Genomic DNA, 21995 nt, shown 5'->3' with positions numbered 1-21995 from the left:
GCCTTATCCAGTTCAGTTCAACATTCACACAGGACGTGTTCCAGATCAGAATCTGAGCAGAGCGAGTTTCCAGTGTAATCTCGAGCAATTTAACCTTTCCATAAACTTCAGCTTGGTTAGTAAGAGGGTAAATGAAGGTTGTTGAAGCAGTTTCACGAATATAAAGTCCTTTGTAATGTCTGGCAAAGAGTAAACATTAATGAGTGTGCCGTGTGTAAATTTGAGTGATCTGTTTGCCTGCCTTTCTTTTAGATTTCAAAGGTAAGGGCTGCCCACCATTTACGTTACCTCTCCCACTTCCATCTCTTAATGCCTAACACGCTGCCTGTCACATAGTAGGAGGAACAAATACTGATTGAGTTAGTTCAGCTATGAAGTCGGCGTTGGCTCACAAAGAGACCGCCGGCAAGAATTGAAGACCGAGAGGGAAGAACTGGCCGCCAGGGGGAGCAAGAAGCCGTACTCTCCAGATCTCGTGATAGTTCCCAAGCTCTCCGAGACATCGCCAGTTCTACTTCTGGCGGAAGCTTCCGACTGGAAGAAGGGGCGCTGTCTCGCCTGTGGAGTGGGAGTTGCTTCCGGGTTGCGCGCCCGGAAGTAGGAAGTTGTCGGCCTATCCTCCTCGCCCGGCGGCTTGCTCTCCCCGAGGCGGGAGGAGCCCGAGGGGGCGCGGGCCCCGCATGTGAGTGACTGGGGCCCGAGGCCGGGAGGGGGGAGGCAGCTTCGTGACAACACTGTCGCCGCACCCGTCTGTAAAATCCTGGCGCAGCTCACCTTTCAGCGCCAGTGCCTCTCCTGCCCCTGCGCTGACCCCTTCTCTGAGCCTTCGGCGTTTTGCGGACTGACAGCTCCCTTCACCAACTCCCCCGGGGTCAACTTTCTTAAGACTTCTCCTTTTTTTCCCTTGGCTCTGCCGGGGAGAGCAGAGAGTTTCACCCTAATTGGACTTGTTACGCGAGGTCACAGTAGTGACCAAAATAGCGGACCTAGCAAAGTCTATATTTCTTTGCCCTTGTAGAGTTCTTTTTTTTTTTAAATGTTTACAGTAGATTTCCCGCCCCACTCCGAAATATCTTTTTCTGATCATTGTTAGGGAAGGAATATTTTTTTTTTTTAAGTGTGGTCTTGGTATATGACAAACATGGCATCTCGGATTTCAGAAAGGAATATGACTTGGTTTATTGGCCTGATTAAATGAGCTGTTTGTAATCTCCATTTAGAACAAGGAAATTCGCCTGCTTCCTGTTGCCTAGTATTTTAAGATCATTAGTCCTGTAAGTCACACTTTTTTTTCTGGTCTAAGAGCCTGCATATACTTGGTATTTATCAGTACACCAGTTTTAGGGTATTTGGCCTTCTTCTCATGATAGAGGCTTCTCTGGTGGCTCAGATGATAAAGAATCCACTTGCAATGCAGGAGAAGTGGGTACGATCCTTGGGTCAGGAAGATCCCCTGGAGGAGGAAATGGCAACCCATTCCTGTATTCTTTCCTGGAGAATACAATATTTTTGTCCTGTATTCTGTGGACAGAGGAGCCTGGCCAGCTACAGTCCATGGGGTCGCAAAGAGTCAGACAGACTGAGCAACTAACTTTCACTCATAATAGAGACTATTTCCAGAATAATTTCTGGCTTTTCCTGTTTGCTCATTTGGTTGTTCCCATGGTGGAATCTTCCATGGACATTTCTCCCTTAATAAATTTGCTTATTTGAGTTTGAGTTATGACAGTTTCCCTTTAAGGAAGGACATGCTTTAACCTAAATTTAGCTTTGCTACACTGACGTTTTGACTGAAGTTCATATCAAACTGGTATACCAGTTTGAATACCACAGGCCCTGTTTGCCCTTTCTGCTTTAGACCAAAACAGTTTTCAAGACCCAGTTCAAATCCCAGTTCTTCCACAGCTACTTAAAGCTCCACACACAAAAAAAATCCAAATGTGAAGTTCCTATCTTGCTCACCTAAACTCTCATTAGGCTGATGTATTTTTTAAAAAAAATAAGAAGTAAAATAAACCATTAGTTTGGGAACAAAATGATTACTTTAGGTCTTTCTATAAATTTGTTCAACAGGCAGTGATAAGGTTCCATGTCTCTGAGGTGAATTTCCATGTCTGTTATTAGTTTGTGTTGTTATTTTCTCCAAAAAAATCTGCTTTCAAGAAACAGTTTCGTGGCAAGGAAGACAGGAATAGATGTAATACAAAGTGATAGGGTTGTGTTTAAGGTTCAAAGGGCAGAAATGAAGGTCTAAGATTCAAAGGGCAGAAATAGTGTTCACTCATTGGACAGAGCACGGGGGGATAGTTTTTGTAAACAGATAAAATTATGTGTACAGAAGCAGAAAGGTGTGAAATAATGTGGCAACAAAGAATGTGAGGGAAGAATGGGAAATGAGACAGAACAGATAGACAGTAACCAGCGGGTCATGCTAAGTAATTTGGACTTCGTCTTATTGTCATTATTACATATTTGAGTAATAAGACAAATGTTTTAGATATATCACCTTGTAATTGATTAACAACATGGTTGGAAAGGCACAATTATCCTTATTTTATAGATAAACACTGAGTTTTAGAGAGGTTAAAACAGTGTCTCATGGCCACAGAGTAGATGGAGAACCTAGTGTTTGAATTCAGTTTTTTCTGACTCCATTGCTGGTATTCTTAACCACCACGCTAAATTGTTCCCTAGCCGGGCGTGGGAAGTCAAGGAAAGTGCTAAAGTGCTTTAAATAGACGAGCAATGTGAGCCAGTTTGTGTTTTAGAAAAATAATTTGTAGAGACTGGCTCAGAAAGGAAAAAAGGGGTTGGAAGTATAGAAATTAAAATATCTTTGTGATGGTCTATGGGAGGGATATTGAGGACCTTGACTGCCACTAATGTAGAGCTAAAGAGGACGTGATGAATGTGAGAGCTATACAGGATATAAAATTGAGGATTTGGTGATTGGTTCATTGGTGGGGATGAGGAAGCAGGAGGAGAGGTTTTAAATTTGGAGAACTGATGTTTCCATTATTTAAGGAAAGGAATATAGTAGGATAAACAGTTTGCAGGGGAAAATTAATAAGTCAGGTATGGGCACGTAACATGTAGGGGACTATAAGAAATCTGGGCCAGGATGTCTGGTAGCTGATTAGATAGATGGGTCTTGAGTTTTGGAGAGAGTTCTAGACTGGAGAAGAGATTTAGGAATCACTAAAGCTGGTGGCTAAAGCCGTGGAGGGAATGAGACAGTCAAGGACATCCGTGATGAATACCAACATTCCGAGAGAATGAGAACAAGAGAATTATGCCAAGATTTGAGGGCACTTGAGGGAGATAATGGATGGGAATGGCAGCTGCTGCAGAGATAACTGAAAAAGTGTCCTTTGGACTTGGCATGTGAAGAAAGCCTTTGGTGACCTTAGTGAAAGCAGTATCCGTGGTGTGAGGGGAAAAGAAACAAATGGTCCGAGCCCTGAGAAACAAGAGAGGGAAGGGAAACTTTTTTTTTTTTGAGAGCTTAACTTCGAAGAGAGGAAGAGTATATAAGCTCTGGAAATCTAGATAGGAAGGATTTTTTTTTTTTACCATAGAAACTAGAAAAAGTGAGACTAGGAGATATGTTTAAAAATCTGGGGGTTCCTGCTTCAAATATGTCAGTGTCATAAAAGGCCAGAAAACAAAACACCAGCATCTGTTGTAGATTTAAGTAGAACAGCGAGACATAACAGCTAACTGTGATATGTGATCACTGGTTGGTGCCTAGATTTCTAAAAAGCTGTATGGCCTTTCTTTCCTTTTTTTTTTTTTAAGTTTGACCATGGACTAGATATTAAGTAATGTTAGAGAATTATTAATTTTAATAGTTATCATAATGATGCTGGTGGTTATATAGAATAATACCCTTATTCTCAGGAGGTACATGTTGAAACATTTAGAAGTGATTTCATGATGTGTTACATTAATAAATGTCAAATGGTTCTGGTTAAAAAAAAAAAAAGAGTTGGACAGAAAGCAAATATAGCCAAATGTTTGTTAACAACTGGTGAATCTAAGTTAAGGATATACATTCACTGTACTATTACAGTTATTCTAGAGACTTGAAATTTTTCAAAATAAAAAATTGAGAGAAAAGCAATATATTTTCAGAGAGCAAAGAAAACACTAGACTCTTCAAGTCTCAATGAGCAGAGAGGTCCAGAAAGAGGAACGTTGATGATAAGAGTGCATAAAAGTAGAATTCCCTTAATTGTAAATTTAAAGCAGTTATTACAGTTTTAGATTGCTCCTCTTTTAAATTGTATCATTTTAATGTTTTATCATTTATCTTTAAATGTGGAATTTGTTTTTTCTTAGTGGTTTTTATTACAAGTCATTGATAACATTTTTTTCCAGTTTAATGAAACACATCTTTAATCAATGAGAATCACTGGAAAGAGTAGAATGGAATATATTCCTAACACTGAAGAATGGATTATCATACTACATAGCTAGCATAATACTAAAAAACCTAGTATGGGGAAAAAGAAAATTTATTGTTAGGTACTCTGTATATTCCTCCAGTAGTTGAAGATTGGGACATATTTAGATGGGTTTTTGACACTTTCTTTCTGAATACAGCTTTTGTGTTTTAACTAGATGAGTCAGTATTGCATCTTAAGAGTTGCCTGGATGGTATAGCCATTTATTTGGGGAAACAGCTTTGGATTTGACATCCAGGATGATGTCATATCAGTGTTCAGGACATATTTATGTCAATAGAGAAATTCTGTTTTAAACAATATAAAGGAGAAATGTACATTTTGTCTGACCTCTTATCCTGTTTTCTGCCTTAAACATCTTTATTGGTGAGTTCTGTCAGAGTCATTCTACCAGCTATGTCTCTGTCCTGTGTCTTCCTAGACTGAGAGTCAGAAGGAGTTGTGGAGAACATCCCTTCAGAGTTGTCAGTTGCCTCCTCCTTTTCCTGAAGTAATCCTTCAGACATTAACAACCCCCAGGCCTCTCTTGAAAGCAAGATTTCTTAACCTCAGCACTCTTAACATTTTGAGTTCTTTGTTACCGGGAGTTGTCCTGTGCATCATAAGAGGTTTAGTCTTTATGCGTTAGATGCTTGTAGTGCCCCTACAGTTTTTATTTGTGTGTTTATGTGTAGCTTTATTTGGAGAAAAATGTATCCTTCTCAGTCTATTGCCAAGTGTGCTAATGCGTGTCTACCCCACCGAAGGTGGTATTCTGTTATGTAAGAAATTGTTTTGTTCAAGATCAGAAGTAAATACAGGCCTAGGAGACTTGCTGCAAGACATGAGTTGTGACTATGAGAGAAAGTAGAAATTCCAGGTTTTCCTGTCTGTTCCCTTTGGTTTCCCTCTTCTTGGGACTTTGAAGTTGGCATGGAGAAGAAAAAAATCATTGGGAAAGGTTGAGTACCCCTCCAGTTTTAACAGTCAAAAGGTCTCCAGACATCCCCTGGGGAGCAGAATCACCCTGCTTGAGAAGTACTGTTCCACAGCAGTGTCTCCTGATTGGGGGTCTGCCTGTGATCAGCAGGAAAGAGATTTGAAAACTTCCACACGTGGGTCCCACTCCCAGGCTTCTGGCATTTCAGTGTATAAAGCGTGTTGCATGATACCTTGATTTTTGTAACTCTGCAGGTCACTCTGCCTATGCCCTTGCAGGTATAAGCCACTGTTAAGAGTCAAGCTCACTCGTAGAAACCTCTCTGTGGCAAAGCTCATTTCTGCCAGGTTTGGACCTTCTTACTAGAGAGAAAGGGATTGCCATCAAGCTTCAGCTGATTTCACTCAGTCTAGATGAATATACTTGATGCTTAACCCTGACTTTGTGTTTGATTTTGTTTTTTAAGGGATAAGTTCTTTGTTTTTGTTTTTTTAATACAAACCCTTGTGTTGAGGGTTGACTTTGAAGAGATCCCAGCAAGGGAGCTGCTCTGCTAGTCTGACCTAAAGGGACAAGATTTTTTGTTGTTGTTTAACATCATATCCGCTAGATGCCAGTAGTACCCCTGAAGTGTGACAATCACAAATGTCTCCGAACTTTCCACATACCCCTGGGGGGAGGGGGAAGAGAGTTGCCCCTAGTTGAGAACCACTAATTTTACCAAAGGCAAAAGGAAGGCTTATTACCAAGACCCCCCATGTGCTTGTAGAAACTTCATTAGATCGGTAACAGTCCTTCTGGTAACTCGGGAAATGTGTCAGAATCTCAGGGAAGAAGGATGTACAGCTTGCAAGAAGTGTATGTATTCAGTATCATATTATCATTTTGCACTTCCTGAAATAGTCATATACTCCTAGAATTTTAGAGCTACAGGAAACTTTTAAATTTTTATTTATTTATTTATTTTTATAGAGGAAACTTTTAAAAACATTCTGGTTCAGTCCTCATGTCTTTTGGATGAGGAAATAGGCCAAGTGACTTAGCCAGATCATAGCAGTGAGTATAATAAATGCCATAACAGTGGTAAGTTAAAATTCTATAAATACACATTTAAAATATCTTTACTGAGATATATATATATAATTTATGTATGCCGTGAAATTCACCTATTTAAAATATACAATTCAGTGGGTTTTGTTTATTCACAGAGTTGTGCAACAATCATAATTTGTTTTGAACATTTTTGTCACTCCGGGAAGTAGCTTTGTATCTATTAACAGTCACTCCCCATTCCTCCCCACCCCCTCCCCTAGGCAACCTCTAATAAATATTTTCTGTCTCTATAGATTTGCCTGTCCTTGACTTTTCATATAAATTCAGTCATATAATTATATTCTTTCACTTAGCATAATGTTTTCAAGGTTCATCCATGTTGTAGCATGTATCAGTATTTTATTCCTTTTTATTGTTCAGTAATATTCCATGAATTCCATGAACATTCCATGATGTATGAATATTATTGAAATCTGTTTTGTTATCCTTTCCTGGATATTTGGATTGCTTTCATTTTTGAGCTCTTATGAATACTGTGGCTTAAATAAGTTTTCGTGTGGATATTTGTTTTAAATTGTCATGGATACATACTTAAAAGTGGAGTTGCTGGCTCATATGGTAGCTCTGTATTTGAGTTTTTGAGGAACTACCAAACTTTTCCAAAGCTGCTGCATCATTTTACATTCCCACTCTCAGTGTACAAGAGTTCCACTGCCAGCACTTGTTATTCTCTGACTTTCTGATTATAGCCATCCCAGTGGATGAGAGGTGGTGTCTCACTGGGGTTTTGATTTACACTTCCTTGATGGCTAATGAGGTTAAACATTTTTTCATGAGTTTCTTGGCCATTTGTATATCCTCTGCGGAGAAATATCTTTTCAAGTATTTTGCTCGTTTTTAATTGGGTGTTTATCTTTTTATGATTGAGTTGTAAGAATTCTTCATGAGCTCTGACTGCCCGTCCCTTATCAGGTATGTAATTTGCAGATGTCGCCCCCTGTTCTGTAGGTTGCCGTTTTGCTTTCTCCGTGGTATCGTTGGCAGCACAACAGTTGTTAATTTTGACGTGGTCCAATTTAATTTTCTTTCACTGTTTGTGCTTTTGGCATCCTGTCTAAGAAGCCATTGCCTAATCCAGTGTTATAAAGATTTCCCCCCTTGTTTTCTAGTTTTAGGTCTTTTATCCATTCTGAATTAATTTTTATCTGTAGTATAAGGAAGCGTCCAACTTCGTTCTTTTGCATGTGGATATGTAGTTGTTCCAGCACCATTTGTTGAAAATATCCATTTTATTTTATGTTACTATTTTTTTTGGCCATGCCATACAGATTATGGAATCTTAGTCCCCCAACCAGGGATTGAACCCCAGCCCCTGGCAGCGAAGGAGCCAAGTCCTAACCACTGGACTACCAGGGAATTCCCGAAAATACACACTTTAAAAAAATAGACTTTCACCACCCTTTCACATGAACCTTAAAATTAAGCCCTATGTGGTCTTTTAAAAAAAACCCTTTGAACAACAGCAGAGAGTTTGGAGGAAGATTGTGTCCCTTAAAATGTGTGGGGTTTCTCGCCACTCCAGTCCTCAAAATCTAGGTTACCTGTTTGTTAATCCACCATTTGAAGTCTGACTCTGATTTAGTCGGCCTTGGGTCGGGGCCCAGGTGTGAGCATCCCTGAGAAGCTCTCTAGATGATCCACTGTGCAGGCAGTTAAGGACTAGCTGCGCTGCTGGCGGCGGAGCTGAACCAGGATGCGTGCTGGCCCGTGGCAGCGCAGGCCGCCGCCTCTGCTGGAGCCTCCTGGCTGTGGTCTTCTGCTCTACAGAGGGCGGCATCTCCTCACCGAAGGGATAGTTGTTCCGTGTTAGTGCTTTTCCATGTTAGAAACACCTTAGGGATGAAATCCTAAAGTGAAATAAGAGGACCCTCTGCCTCATGGAAACAACAACAACAAAACTCCCGACCAGCAGAAGACAGCATAGATCCCAAGTGCTGTTTTCCCTCCTATAAGTGAAGAGAAACACTGTTCTGTAGCCCAAGCGCTTTTTAAAGAGAAGTGCTTATTTTGTTTTACAGGTGATCCAGGGAGAATTCTATGTTGCCTTTAGTTTTTGCCTTTTATTGTATGGCCATTGTGAAACGACCTGACTTTAAAATAACTGTGCGAACACAAATTGAATTTTAAAATGAGTTATATAGATCTTAGGTTTTTAAAACATGTAAAATACAAACGAAATGCCCTTTGTTGTCTAAAATTCTGTTTGCTGAAAAGCATGAGGACTGCAACCTGCCAAGTGTGAAGCACTCTCATGCCGTGGTTTTGTGTTGTCTGAAATCCTGGCTCAGCCAGGAACGAATCTTATCAGCAGGTTCCTCAGTAAATCTTGCCTTCAGTGGTCAGTTCCTCCTCTCGTGTTGCTAAAAGGTTCATTTGATGTGAAACGAAGGAAATAATTGATCAATAACACTTTCCATAGTCTGTTTCTTTTTATTTTAGTAAATTACCTGTAGCAGATCTCCTGTGATTGGTTTCAGAAATCATTTGGGAGACTTCCCAGGTGGTCCAGTAGGTAAGACTCCTCACTCCCAAAGTGGGGGGCCCAGGTTTGATCCCTGGTCAGGTATCTAGATCCCATATGCCTCAACTAACAGATCCCTCATGCCACGGCATAGATCCCAAGTGTCACAACTAAGACCCAACACAGACAAATATTTATTTATTTATTTATTATTATTATTTTTTTTAATATTTATTTTTAAAAAATCATTTTGGATGGGCACTAGTATTCAAAGTCCCATTAAGGTTTTATTTTTGTGCTCTGAATTGGTATTCCTCAAAGTGTTTGGGAACCAATGCTGGTCTGTAAACCACTTTTGTCACTAGCCCACAATTCATTTCATTTCAGTTCAGTCGCTCAGTCGTGTCTGACTCTTTGTGACCCCATGAATCGCAGCACGCCAGGCCTCCATGTCCATCACCAACTCCCGGAGTTTACTCAAACTCATGTCCATCGAGTTGGTGATGCCATCCAACCATTTCATCCTTTGTCGTCCCCTTCTCCTCCTGCCCCCAATCCCTCCCAGCATCAGGGTCTTTTCCAATGAGTCAACTCTTCACATGAGGTGACCAAAGTATTGGAGTTTCAGCTTCAGCATCAGTCCTTCCAATGAACACCCAGGACTGATCTCCTTTAGGATGGACTGGTTGGATCTTTTTGCAGTCCAAGGGACTCTCAAGAGTCTTTGCCAACACCATAGTTCAAAAGCATCAATTTTTCGGCACTCAGCTTTCTTCACAGTCCAACTCTCACATCCATACATGACCACTGGAAAAACCATAGCCTTGACTAGACGGACCTTTGTTGGCAAAGTGATGTCTTTGCTTTTTAATATGTTGTCTAAGTTGGTCATAACTTTCCTTACAAGGAGTAAGCGTCTTTTAATTTCATGGCTGCAGTCACCATCTGCAGTGATTTTGGAGCCCAAAACAAAGTCTGACACTGTTTCCACTGTTTCCCCATCTATTTCCCATGAAGTGATGGGACCAGATGCCATGATCTTAGTTTTCTGAATGTTGAGCTTTAAGCCAACTTTTTCACTCTCTCACTTTCATCACGAGGCTTTTTAGTTCCTCTTCACTTTCTGCCATAAGGGTGGTGTCATCTGCATATCTAAGTTTATTGATATTTCTCCTGACAATCTTGATTCCAGCTTGTGCTTCTTCCAGCCCAGTGCTTCTTCCAGCCCAGTGTTTCTCATGATGTACTCTGCACATAAGTTAAATAAGCAGGGTGACAATATACAGCCCACAATTAAGAAACACTTAAAAATTTGTATCACATCTTGGCATTATCTCGACATATTCATTATGTTTTACAAAAGAATTGGTCAGCAGTGGATTGGGAAAAACACAGAACTGGTCCCTCCCCACAGGTGGCCAAGAAGTACTGTTCTAAAGGATGTAACTTTGAGAAGGAAGTACTTCAAAGAAACCACCTTTTTACATTTATTTTCTCTCTCTCTCAGAGACTTTGCATTGGAAGACATGGATCTTGCCGCTAATGAGCTCAGCATTTATGACAAACTCTCAGAGACTGTTGATTTGGTAAGACAGACGGGCCATCAGTGTGGCATGTCAGAGAAGGCAATTGAAAAATTTATCAGACAGCTGCTGGAGAAGAATGAACCTCAGAGGAGGCCACCCCAGTACCCCCTCCTTCTAGCTGTGTACAAGGTAAAGACTTGGAAATAGCTTAGACGGAGCACAGACTCATCAGTGTTCTCCCCAGATATTGCTGCTGACTGATTCCACCACTGAACCTTGGTTTTTCTATGAGTTAATTGACCTTTACTCTTTATTACCATATATGATTAGGAAACTTGACTCTTTTGTTAAATGTTGTAGATGAAAGCTGCGTACTTATGGTTAGCTATATTTGTATATATTTTTAAATAGTGAACATGGCCCCTGATCCATGTGATATAAACTTGGTGAGCCTTGCAGTCCTCACAGTTGTCAAGCTTTAAATCCTTTTGGAAGTGAATGTCAATGACTTGTTTATGAAAAAGGATTAGTTCTTAAAACACACTGGACATAGTAGAAAATGCCTGTTACTTTTTTTTTCCTTGGCATTAAAGTATTTCATTTGCTGGGACCATTATTAATCCATTTCCTGTCTTTCCTTGTAGGTCTTCATAACCCTGGGATTAATCTTGCTCACTGCCTACTTTGTGATTCAACCTTTCAGCCCGTTACCACCTGAACCAGTGCTTTCCGGAGCTTACACTTGGCGCTCACTCATCCATCACATCCGGCTGATGTCTTTGCCCATTACCAAGAAGTATATGCCAGAAAATAAGGGAGTTCCTCTGCATGGGGGTAATGAAGACAGACCCTTTCCAGGTAGAACACTACATTTACTACTTACTAGATACAGCTTTCTTGGCAGTATATCATGAGAAAGAAGGTCACATTTATTGACATCTAATGAGAGACACTTTCCCTTATTGTCTCATTTAATTCCATCCTCAGTAAAACTCTGTGGGAATGGGTTTTATTACCCCATTTTGCAGATTGAGAAACTGAGGCTCAGAGGATGAAGAAACTTGTCAGAGAAACACATCTGGTGTTGTCAAGTTCAAGCCCCCTGATTCTTAACACACATGTTGGGGATGAGAGTTTTTCCTCATAGGAAGGATTTGAGTGTATCTTTACCATTTTCTCTCCTATGATCCCTATCCATAATAGATATTTTAATAAGTAGCTATTGCTTTGTTGAAAGCATCTGAATCCAACCCCTTAATAGTCCTTAGCCTGTTAGGCTAGGTTTTTGTCTAGGTGTATCCCTCTCTTTCAGTTAAATATTTTCTGTTTCACAATTCACTTACGTAGTGCTCATAAGTATACAACTTTGCCAAAAGTTGAATTTAAGAAACACTTTAATTTAGTAACAATGCTATGGTAGCACAGAAATTCCTGGTCCAATAGACCATTTGAGGAGTTGCTTTTTTGAAAATAGTGTGATGCAGTAAGACTTGAAATTTACTTTTTGAGAAAGAAGAGAGGGATATTATTTGGGGATTTTATTTTAGTCATCTATTATCTGTTTATCTTACTCGCCTGTATGAAAGAATATGTATATTAACACCACAAATGGATTATAGAACTTTGTATAACCAGGTTCTAAAACCTTAGGCTTCAACATAACTGTTGGTCTTCTCTTCAATGTTGTTTTCCAAAAAAAAGTTAGTAGTTGAAACCAAGCTTTATAATCATAGTGCTACTCTTTAAGCCAAGACCTAATCAGTCATAAAAATCATCACTTGGTTTGAGTCTCCTTTGAAAGTTATTTTTGTACACTTGGGGAAATCCTGAAGAAGTTTCCAGAATTATATCAAAATCAGAGGAAGGGAACATTGTAAAACAAAAACCCCACCTCGTAAGTCTTTTTCTTTTTTTTTTTTAATCAACTCATATATTTAGACTTTTAAATTCCAGATATAGCTTTCTTATGTTTATTGGGAGGGTTATTTTTGAAATGTCATCAACAGAGCTCCAGCTCTTTATCAGGGAGGTCCAGAGCACGTGGGGAAAAAGCCAGAGAAACTGGTCAGTGAGGCCAGCCTGCCCTGCTTCCTCGGATGCATCAGCCCCTGTCCTGTCTTCCCCTCCCAGCCTACCGAAGCTCATCTTCTGCTCTGTGGCACATGGGAGGAAAGTCCGCAGTTTTTAGGACCACGTTCACGGCATTTATTTTCTTTCTCCCCGTTTTATAAACTACATCTCCACAGACTCTTGAGTTAAGAAAACATAGTCAGTGGACAGTGATTGCTCATTCTGTGTATCAGAGTTTAAAAATTCAAGAAACATCAGTGTCTTGTCAACAAGCTAGGTTCAACAAGCCAGGTTGTTTGGCAACTCCAAGTGAATATTTTGCCTTGCATATTGAAATAAAATGAGTCCTTAGAGTGCACTTGTAAAGAGAAGGGTGTGGTTTTAGGTCTTTAATGTTGTTGATTCTACTACAGAACTGCTTTTACTTGTAAATTGAGATTTGTTACCCTATTTTCCTACGTCTCATATTTCTGGGAAGCTGTAGACATCTAACAGCATTTTGCATAGCATTTGGAGGGAAGCTTAAGAATGCATAATGAAATAAGGGGTGAATGGAAACATGTTGGGGAGAATTAGGTAACAGAAGTGCAGGGACGTCCTGGTGGGTCCAGTGGTGAAGACTCAGCGCTTCCATTGCAGAGGACATGGGTTTGATCCCTGACCAGGGAACTAAGATCCCACATCCTGTGAGGTGCCCCCCCCCCCCCCAAAAAAAGAAGTGCAAACTGCTGGTCCTGGAAGAGGGCCAGAAAAGCAAAGAAGGTAAATTATCATTCCTGTTGTCATGTACCAAAAAGCAGCGGCCTTTCAGTTAGGACTGCTTAGCAGTACCTTTAGTAAATGTCGAGGGAGAATGTAGAGTGAGTGTGGCTCCCCAGAGGAAAGCCCTCCGGCGCACCGTTTCCCTGAGGGCTGGTTGAGTGCCCCCGAGGGCCACCTGACGCTCCTTGCCAGGGCAGCAGTGACACCCCGGAGGCGCCACACTGGTGCTGCTGGGTTCCTCCCGGCCACCGGCGTTTTGCCCTCTCAACTCTGCCCAGGGAACAGAAGGCAACAGACGTGGGGTTGTGTTTTTCTAGGTTTCAGCCTTGGGTAGGAAACCCTGCCCCTAAATCTTCTTCATAGGGTGGATGAAGTGACTCTGTGGTGAGTCATGTGGACACCCCACTCCGTAGCAGAAAATAACCAAGCTGACTATTTAGTACTTCCCAGTTGCCAGGCCCTGTTCAAAGGGCTTTCCGTGTGGTGGCTCATTGGATCTTTACAATATTCCTAGGCAGTAGGTTCTGGTTTTTTGTCTGTTTTACAGAAGACACTGAAGTACACTGAGATTAGGTCACTTGCCTGAGAGTCCACTGCTGGTAAGTCATGGAACCCTGGCAGGCAGATTCTTTACCGGATTCTTTACCACTGAGGTACCTAGAAGCCTTGACTTACTATTTGACTTAATCTTTTCTCTCTCTTTTTTAAAAAAATACTGATACATTTATTCTATTTGGCTGTGCCAGGCCTTTGTTGCAGCATGCAGGGTCTTTAGTTGTAGCATGTGGGTTCTGTTTGCTGACCAAGGATCGAACCCTGGCCCACTGCATTGGGAGCTCTGAGTCTTAGCCACAGGGCCACCAGGAAGTCCCAATCCTTTTTCTTATTAACCTATAGTTTTCCCTTCACATTTACATTTTTAGTTCTTATCCACTCTCCCACCCCCATCTCCCGCCTCCTGCCTTTATATCCATTTTGACCCCACCATCTGTCCTCTTGGATTTTATCCTTCCCTAAAACCATTGTCTTAGAGCTCAAAAGGAATATTAGAGTTGATCTGGTACATACTCCTGCTTTTTTTTTTAAACTTTTTATTCTGTATTGGTGTGTAGCCAGTTAACAATGTCGAGATTGTTCAGGTGAACAGCAAAGGGACTCAGCCATATATGTACATGAATCCATTCTCCCCCAAACTCCCCTCCCATCCAGTCTGCTGCATAACATTGAGCAGAATTCTGTGTGCTATACAGTAGGTCCTTGTTAATTTTCCACTTTAAGTACAGCGGTATATATATGTCCATCCCAAATTGTCTGACTATCTCCACCTTGGAATCTTCCCCTCTGTCAACCATAAGTTTGTTCTCTAAATCTGTGTCTGTTTCTGTTTTGTAAATAAGATTATTTGTATCATTTCTATTTAGATTCCCCATATAAGGGATATCATACAATTTTTCTCCTCTGACTGACTTCATTCAGCATGACTATTTCTAGGTCCATCCATGTTGCTGCAGATGACATTGTTTCGTTCATTTTAATGGCCAAGTAATATTCCATTGTACATATGTACCTTATCTTTATCCATTGCTTTCTTGATGGGCATTTAGGTTGCTTCCGTGCTCCCGTTTTATGAAGAGGAAACTGAAGCTGGGAGAGGTGGAATAGCTCGCTTACCCAATTACGCGTAACAGACTAGCACTTGAACATTAGTTTCTTAACTCGAGTCTGCCACTCTTTCCATCACATCACATTTACTGCCTGCTGCCTTTGCCCTCAGACGAGCTAGGTTCCAGCCTGTTAGACTGAACTATTTTGTTTACTTGGGCATTTCTGATTTTTTATTGTAACACTCATATATCCTGAGAAGGCCTGGGACAGTTCCTCATGTACAGTTAGACGGTGCATCTCTGTATCTGTACTGCGTAACTGGAACCTTATGTATCCATGAACTTTCAAGGGGTGGTTAAGTGGATCTCCCAATATTAAGGAGTTTGGGGAATAGTAGATCATTTATTGACTTAGAACTAATCAGACTTAGAGTCCAGGCCAGTGCTCAGAGATGAAGTGCTCAGACCTATTTATTTGCAAATAGAAGAGTAAAGTGATGACAGCTCTGTCAAGAATTACAGTGTGTATACCAGCACTGTGTCATGTACTGCACCCTGTATTCCTCAGTCTTCACAGCAGTCACATAAGACAGTTCGCATTTTTATGTTAATATTTGAGAGATGAGGAAGCTGATATGCAAGGGGGTTGACTAACTTAGCTGAAGTCTCACATTTAGAGAGAAATTTCTATACGAGGAGAACTTACAAAAATAGGTGGACTCTACAGTTTGGAATTGTTCATACAAATTGCTTCCTGATGGCAGAGCTATGGGCAAAATGATTTCTTGGGTTCTTTCCATCCCTATGGTGTATGAAAGTGCCTCTGGGCCTGTTGCCACTCCTGCAGGGGGCCTGGCCAAGGTCAAGGCTTCACCCCTGCCTCATGCCCAGGGAGCCGGAAGTGCTAAGCAAAATGAGCTCCTGGAGCATAGCCTGATTAAATACTGAGCACGCACCAGTGACTGTCACAGAGGCTTCGTTGTGGGCTTTGCAGGCTTCTCTTAGGTACATTTCTAATATGAGACATCTAAGAAATTATGAGGTTATATTTATTTAATTCTTATTTTGAGATTTTTCTCCAAATTTAGATTGTCTGATTTTTTTTCTCCTGATGGACTTAATCCTATTGTGTGTGTGTTGGCTCAGTCATGTCCGACTCTCAGCGGCCTCGTGGACTGTAGTCCACCAGGCTCTTCTGCCCATGAAATTCTCCTGGGAAGAAATCTGGTGTGGGGTACTGTTTCCTACTACAGAGAATCTTCCCGACCCTGGGATTGAACCTGAGTCTCTTGCATCTCCTGCGTTGGCAGACGAATTCTTTACTACTAGCACCACCTGGGAAGCCCAATCCTATTGTTAAATTTTCTGAAAAGTCAAAGTTTCATTCATTCAGTCAGTCATTCATTGAGTATGTATCGAGACCCCACTGTCCACCAGGCACTGTTTTCAACAGGTCAGCGAACAACACAGTCCCCACCCCCACCCCGCTCTCATGGGGCTGGTCTTGGCTTCGTGCCTTTCTTCTTCCCTATCCTTTGTACCCATAGGGAGGTTTGTGCTCCTGGAAAGAAAGATGTATATATATATATATATATATTTTTTTTTTTTTTTTCTTTTTGCCAGATTAATAGTCTGTGTAAAAGGACTCTCCCCTTCAAATTCCAGAGTATGTTACGATTGTCCACAGCGAGCCAGCCTGGGTGCCTTTCCTTTGCAAACGACTCTCAGGCACCAGGAAGCCTCCTGACAGGCCCTGGCTCACCGCTCTTCTGCAGGGTGCCCAACTCACAGAGAAGCCTGGGAGGTTACAGTTTCTGCCTTCCTTACCTTCAAGGCTGTGTTTTGTCTGCAAGACTGTTTTTGACATCTCACACAGTGAAACGATGCCATAATCGCAGTGATAATTTGGAATCCAGGACCTGTGTTTTATCGAACTCTAATAATGTGGCGTTTCAGTTCTCTGGCACAACAGTTTTTTTAGTATAACAGACATAGCTTATATGAGGAGGATACCTTTAGTAAAGAAGCCTTGGAAATCAAAAGAAAGTTAGGGATTGCCATCCAACTTCCTTTCTGTCTGGTGCTGGAGGACAAGTGGATAGATGCCAAGGAGGGCGGAAAAGAGGTGAGATGCAGTGTGTTCAGTAACTGAAGAAAAGCTGTGGACCAGGGTGGTGTGGAATGGTCTGCTGTGTGCTCTTGGCAATTTTCCAGCATGAGTGAGATTTTGCTCACTCTGTGGTGTGACAGCGCCAGCTATTTGTACAGAGCACACAGCAGACAAAACCTTTTCAGACAGATGGAGGCCAAGTGAAGTCTGGTCTCTTCTCCTTTTGTTGTTGGAAATTCTGTGAGAAGGGGAGAGGGAGCCCCAACTGTACACAGCCCCCCTCCTCCTGGTCACTTCACTGCTTAGCCATTCCTCAATCCCTTTCTGAAACAAATAGGAGCACATTCTTTATCCACCTTGGTGACAAAGACTGCAGAGAAGTCCAGGGTAGCTCTTCCTCTGGAAGTGCCGGCTCCCCTTAATTCAGATGGGAGTGTGTGAACTACCCCATTCCAGGGATTATTTTTCCTCATCACCTCCCCTCTTCCTTGGCTGGCCACCAACCTGGCCCAGGTACCTCTTCTGTCAGGTACCTCTTCAGGGGCCTGCCTTCCAAGATGACTAAACTCTGCATTAAAAGTTAATACTCTCGGTTTGAGTCTTCATGGTCTTCAAAGACATAAAAAAATTTTTTTTATTGAAGCATAGTTGATTAACAATGTTGTGTTTCAGATGTACAGCAAAGTGATTCTGTTCTACATATACACGTATCTGTTCTTTTTTTTTTCCACCATACTGCACGGCTTTCAGTATCTTAGTTCCCTGACCAGGGATTGAACCTGGGCCCTCAGCAGTGAAAGCTCAGAGTCCGAACCACGGGACCACCAGGGAATTCCCTCCAAAGACATTTTTATTTGGAAAATACATAAAACATATACGAAGACAAAAAAAAAGACATAAGATTTTGATTTTTGAAAATATCCTTTTTTTTTTTAACTTTTTTTTGCCATGCCGCATGGCATGTGGCATCTTTATTTCTCTTCCAGGAATAAAGCCCATGCCCCTCGCATTGGGAGCACAGAGTCTTAACCTCTGCACTGCCAGGAAAATCCAAAAATATATTTTTAATGAAGTAAATTTTCTCACCTCTACCCCTCCCAATTCCTCCACCTAGGCAACCACTGGTAATAGTTTGAATATACATCCATCCTTCTGAGTTTTTCCGTGGCTGTGCAGGTTGCTATACTTTATATCCATAAATATAAAATATTTTTTGATTCACACACACAAGGAAGGCTTATGTAGATATTTTTGGCTAGGCACATTGTATTAGTTCCTAAGTTTGCTGTAACAAAGTACCAAAGGTCAGGTGAATTATAACAACAGAAATTAATCCTCTGACAGTTTTGGAGGCTAGAAATCCAAACATCAAGATGTTTCAGGGCTCTTCTCCTTCTCAAAGGCTCTAGGGACAAATCCTTCTTGGCTTCTTCCAGGTTCTGGTGGTTGCCATCAGTCCTCGGCATCCTTGGCTGTGGCCACATAACCCTGTTCAGCCATCTTCCCTCTGGGAGTCGTCGTGCGGCCTCTCTTCTTCTGATAAGAATGCATGTATATTGAATTTAGAGCCCACCCCACTTCGGTATCACCTCATCTTAGTTAATCACATCTGCAAGGAACCTATTTCCAAATATGGTCAAATTCTGAGGTTCCAGAAGCACTTAAGTTTTAGTGGGGGGACACTATTCAACCCAAAATACACGTTTTTCAGGAGTTTATATTATTCCATTGTGTGAGTATTGCTTAATTTAACAGTTTCTAGATTTTTTTGCTGTTATTAAAAAAAAGAGATTTGGGACATTCATATACACATATTTTTATATACATATACTATTATTTCTGTGGGGCTTCCCCGGTGTTTTAGGTGGTAAAGAATCTCCCAGCGATGTGGGAGACCCCAGGTTTGATACCTGAGTAGGGACAATCCCCTGGAGAAGGGAATGGCCACCCACTCTAGTATTCTTACCTGGAGAATCCCATGGACAGAGGAGCCTGGCGGACTATAGTCCAGGGGGTCACAAAGAGTTGGACATGACTAAGCAACTAACGCTTCACTATTATTTCTGTAAAACAGATTTTTGGAAGTAGAATACCTGGGACAGAAAGCATGGGCATTTTACATTTTAATAAATACTTAAAAATTATCTTCATAAACTTCTGTCAGTGTGTAACTTTCATTAACATGTATTGGTCATCTACCTTGGATATTATCATGGTTTTGCCAGTCAAGTGACTGAAAAGTGGTATCTCACTTTAAGTTGCATTTCTTCAGTTATCAGTGATGGTGGATGTCTTTTCAGATGTGTTTTTAGGCCATTTGTATTTATTTTTCTGTGGACTACTTGTTCATATTATCTACACAGAGAGAACAAAACAGTGCCCTTTGCCTCCAGACCTCCTGCCCAGCACGGAGGTGACCCATGAGCTGTCGGAGGTGAAGGTCCTCGGGTCTGCCATATGCCCAGTGTCTGTCACAAGGCTCTTACTACATCCTCTAACTGTACCTGTGCCTAAGGAGTGTATCCCCCATAGATTATAAGCATGACCATACTTTATAATTCTTTTGTGTTACCCCAGGATGCCTTTGGGCACTGAAACATTTCCTAGAGTTAATTTGGCAGGTGGTGGATTGTTGTCTGTTGTTATTCTCATACATTTTTTTATTCTAGATAAACTTTAGAATGCAGTTATCACAGCCCTACCTCATCCCCACCTTCACCAATAAGAGACTCTGTTCAGAGATTTTATCCAGTTGTGTTAAATTTATATATGTGTGTTTTTGAGTAGGCTTGATGTCTTTATGACATATAGTCATTTATCTAGGTCTTATTTTATATCCTTCAGTAAAATTTTATAGTTTTACCTTTTTTGTTAAGTTTTTTGCCAGTTATTATGAATGAGATCATTTTCCATTTCTGTTTTTAAAAGATTATGGTTAGTAATGTAAGAACAAGGTTTCCTAGGTGGTTCAGTGGGTAAAGAATCCGCCTACAGTGCAGGAGATGCGGGTTTGATCCCTGGGTCAGGAAGATCCCCTGGAGAAGGAAATGGCAACCCACTCCAGTATTCTTGCCTGGAGAATCCCATAGACAGAGGAGCCTGGTGGTCTACAGTCCATAGGGTCGCAAAGAGCCAGACATAACTGAAGCGACTGAGCACACACAGACACAGTATAGGAACAGTGTTGATGTTTACGTGTCTAGAGATCTCTACCTTGTATTCTGCCACCTTAAATTCTCTTTTTAGTATTCTGTTCTTGTTTTCTTTTCCTCTCTGGGTTTTCTTCCTCCACCTGCTGTTCAAGCATCTCTACCTGGAAATCCCAAGAATACCTAAAGCTCAGAATAAAACTAAATTAAGTGACAGTTAAAATAATCTTTTGATACTCTTAGGTTCAGAACTGCTGCTACTAGCCCATGAAGCAGGCTTCCCTGGTGGCTCAGATGGTAAAGAATCAGCCTGCAGATCATTTTCCATTGAACCCAGGATGGGTTCAATCCCTGGGTTGGGAAGATCCCCTAGAAGAGGGCATGGCAACCCACTCCAGTATTCTTGCCTTGAGAATCCCCATGGACAGAGGAGCCTGGCAGGCTGCAGTCCATGGGGTCACAAAGAGTCGGGCATGACTGAGCGACTAAGCACGAACACAGCCCACGAAGCACCTTTGTGTATGTTAGAAGAATTTCTCCCAGCACTTCACTCTTGGTATGATTGTCAGAATTAATGGACTCATTTGGAATATGACATGTTATTGCAGAAAAATGTGATGATAAGTATTTGCAGCCCTCCAATGTCTCCCTTAAATGAGGAGCTCTAGGACCATCTCAGCCTGTATAGATGGTCTCCGCAGTGCTGCTGAGAGCCATGGATTTTGTCATCACTGCCTCTGGAATCACCCCTTTCTTCCCAAGCCCACTGCCTCAGACTCGTTAAATTTCCCCTCTCATCACCGTACACCTCCTCCCTCCCCAATAAGAGGACAGAAACAAAGCATAACTGGGTCTGCCTCCTCCCAGCCTCCCTCTTCCGGGACATGCTAATCACGCCGCAGAATAGCCTTCCTAGAAGGAAGCCCTAGAGCCCTCGTCACTGTCCTCCTCAGCGTCTGTGTTGTTCCCGCCCCGCGCCCTTGGGTGGTGATTCCTTTTGCCTGCACTCTCAGTTTGCTCATCTGTCAAATCAGAATAGTGATGCCGCCTCAGTAAGTACATGGTAAGGAGTAAACAGTATACTACCCGTGAAAATACAGCTGACATTGGGCTTGGTGCTGATCACTTTAATCTTCTCTTCCTTTCCTTCCCCCTCCCTCACAAGTACTTTGGAAACTGAAATGCTATATAACTGTAACATAGTATGTTGCCTCAGGGCTCTATTTTGGCAGCTTTTCTTCTGTGAGAATTAAGACTTTTCAACTGAATTTGACTCAATATAAGTTGCATTTGGGGTTTCCCAGGTGGCTCAGTGGTAAAGAATCTGCCTATCAATGCAGGAGACGCAGGAGATGCGGGTTCGATCCTTGGGTCCGGAAGATCTCCTGAAAGAGGAAATGGCAGCCCACTCCAGTATTCTCGCCTGGAAGATCCCGTGGACAGAGGAGCCTGGTGGGCTAGAGTCCACGGGGTCGGTCACAAAAGAGTTGGACATGACTGAACAACCGAACACATTCTGAACACATAATTACTTATGCCTCATTGTATGTCTGTTACCCGGAGTTCTTGTGTTTTGGCAAAAGTTCATCATATTTGACCTCTAATAAGGAACATGTGAAAATAGCCTAGAAGGGAAAATAAGAGGGTAACTGCAGCCTCAGCGTGCCGCTAAAACAGGTGCCACTGAAAGTTTTTCCACTGCCCCTGGAGCCTCGCAGCGATCGCTGTGTGCTGTGGCGTGTGCTCGTCCCAGGGGTGAGAATAGTGGGTGGTGCTGCCTGCGGGAGACACAGAGTCTGTCTGCAGGAGATGGGG

General features: G+C 41.7%; 1 protein-coding gene across 4 annotated transcripts in view; it reads left to right on the top strand.

Annotated features, from left to right (window-relative positions):
- Window positions 1-597: 597 nt before the first annotated feature.
- C27H6orf89 (chromosome 27 C6orf89 homolog) overlaps window positions 598-21995 on the top strand; it is a 36088-nt gene continuing 14690 nt past the window's right edge. For 2 of the 4 annotated variants that reach the window (XM_020912551.2, XM_020912550.2), the window contains exons 1-3: window positions 598-682; window positions 10467-10674; window positions 11130-11343. In XM_020912551.2, the coding sequence (XP_020768210.1) occupies window positions 10486-10674; window positions 11130-11343 (403 nt within the window). In that variant the 5' untranslated portion in view covers window positions 598-682; window positions 10467-10485. Of the gene's footprint in view, window positions 683-8945; window positions 9011-10466; window positions 10675-11129; window positions 11344-21995 lie in introns of those variants that run through there. The other 2 variants (XM_070456526.1, XM_070456527.1) reach the window with 2 other exon arrangements.

The sequence above is a fragment of the Odocoileus virginianus genome, chromosome 27, assembly GCF_023699985.2.
Source record: "Odocoileus virginianus isolate 20LAN1187 ecotype Illinois chromosome 27, Ovbor_1.2, whole genome shotgun sequence".
Taxonomy (NCBI): domain Eukaryota; kingdom Metazoa; phylum Chordata; class Mammalia; order Artiodactyla; family Cervidae; genus Odocoileus; species Odocoileus virginianus.
Note: the sequence above shows the minus strand (reverse complement) of the source record. Positions and strands in the feature narration are given on the sequence as shown.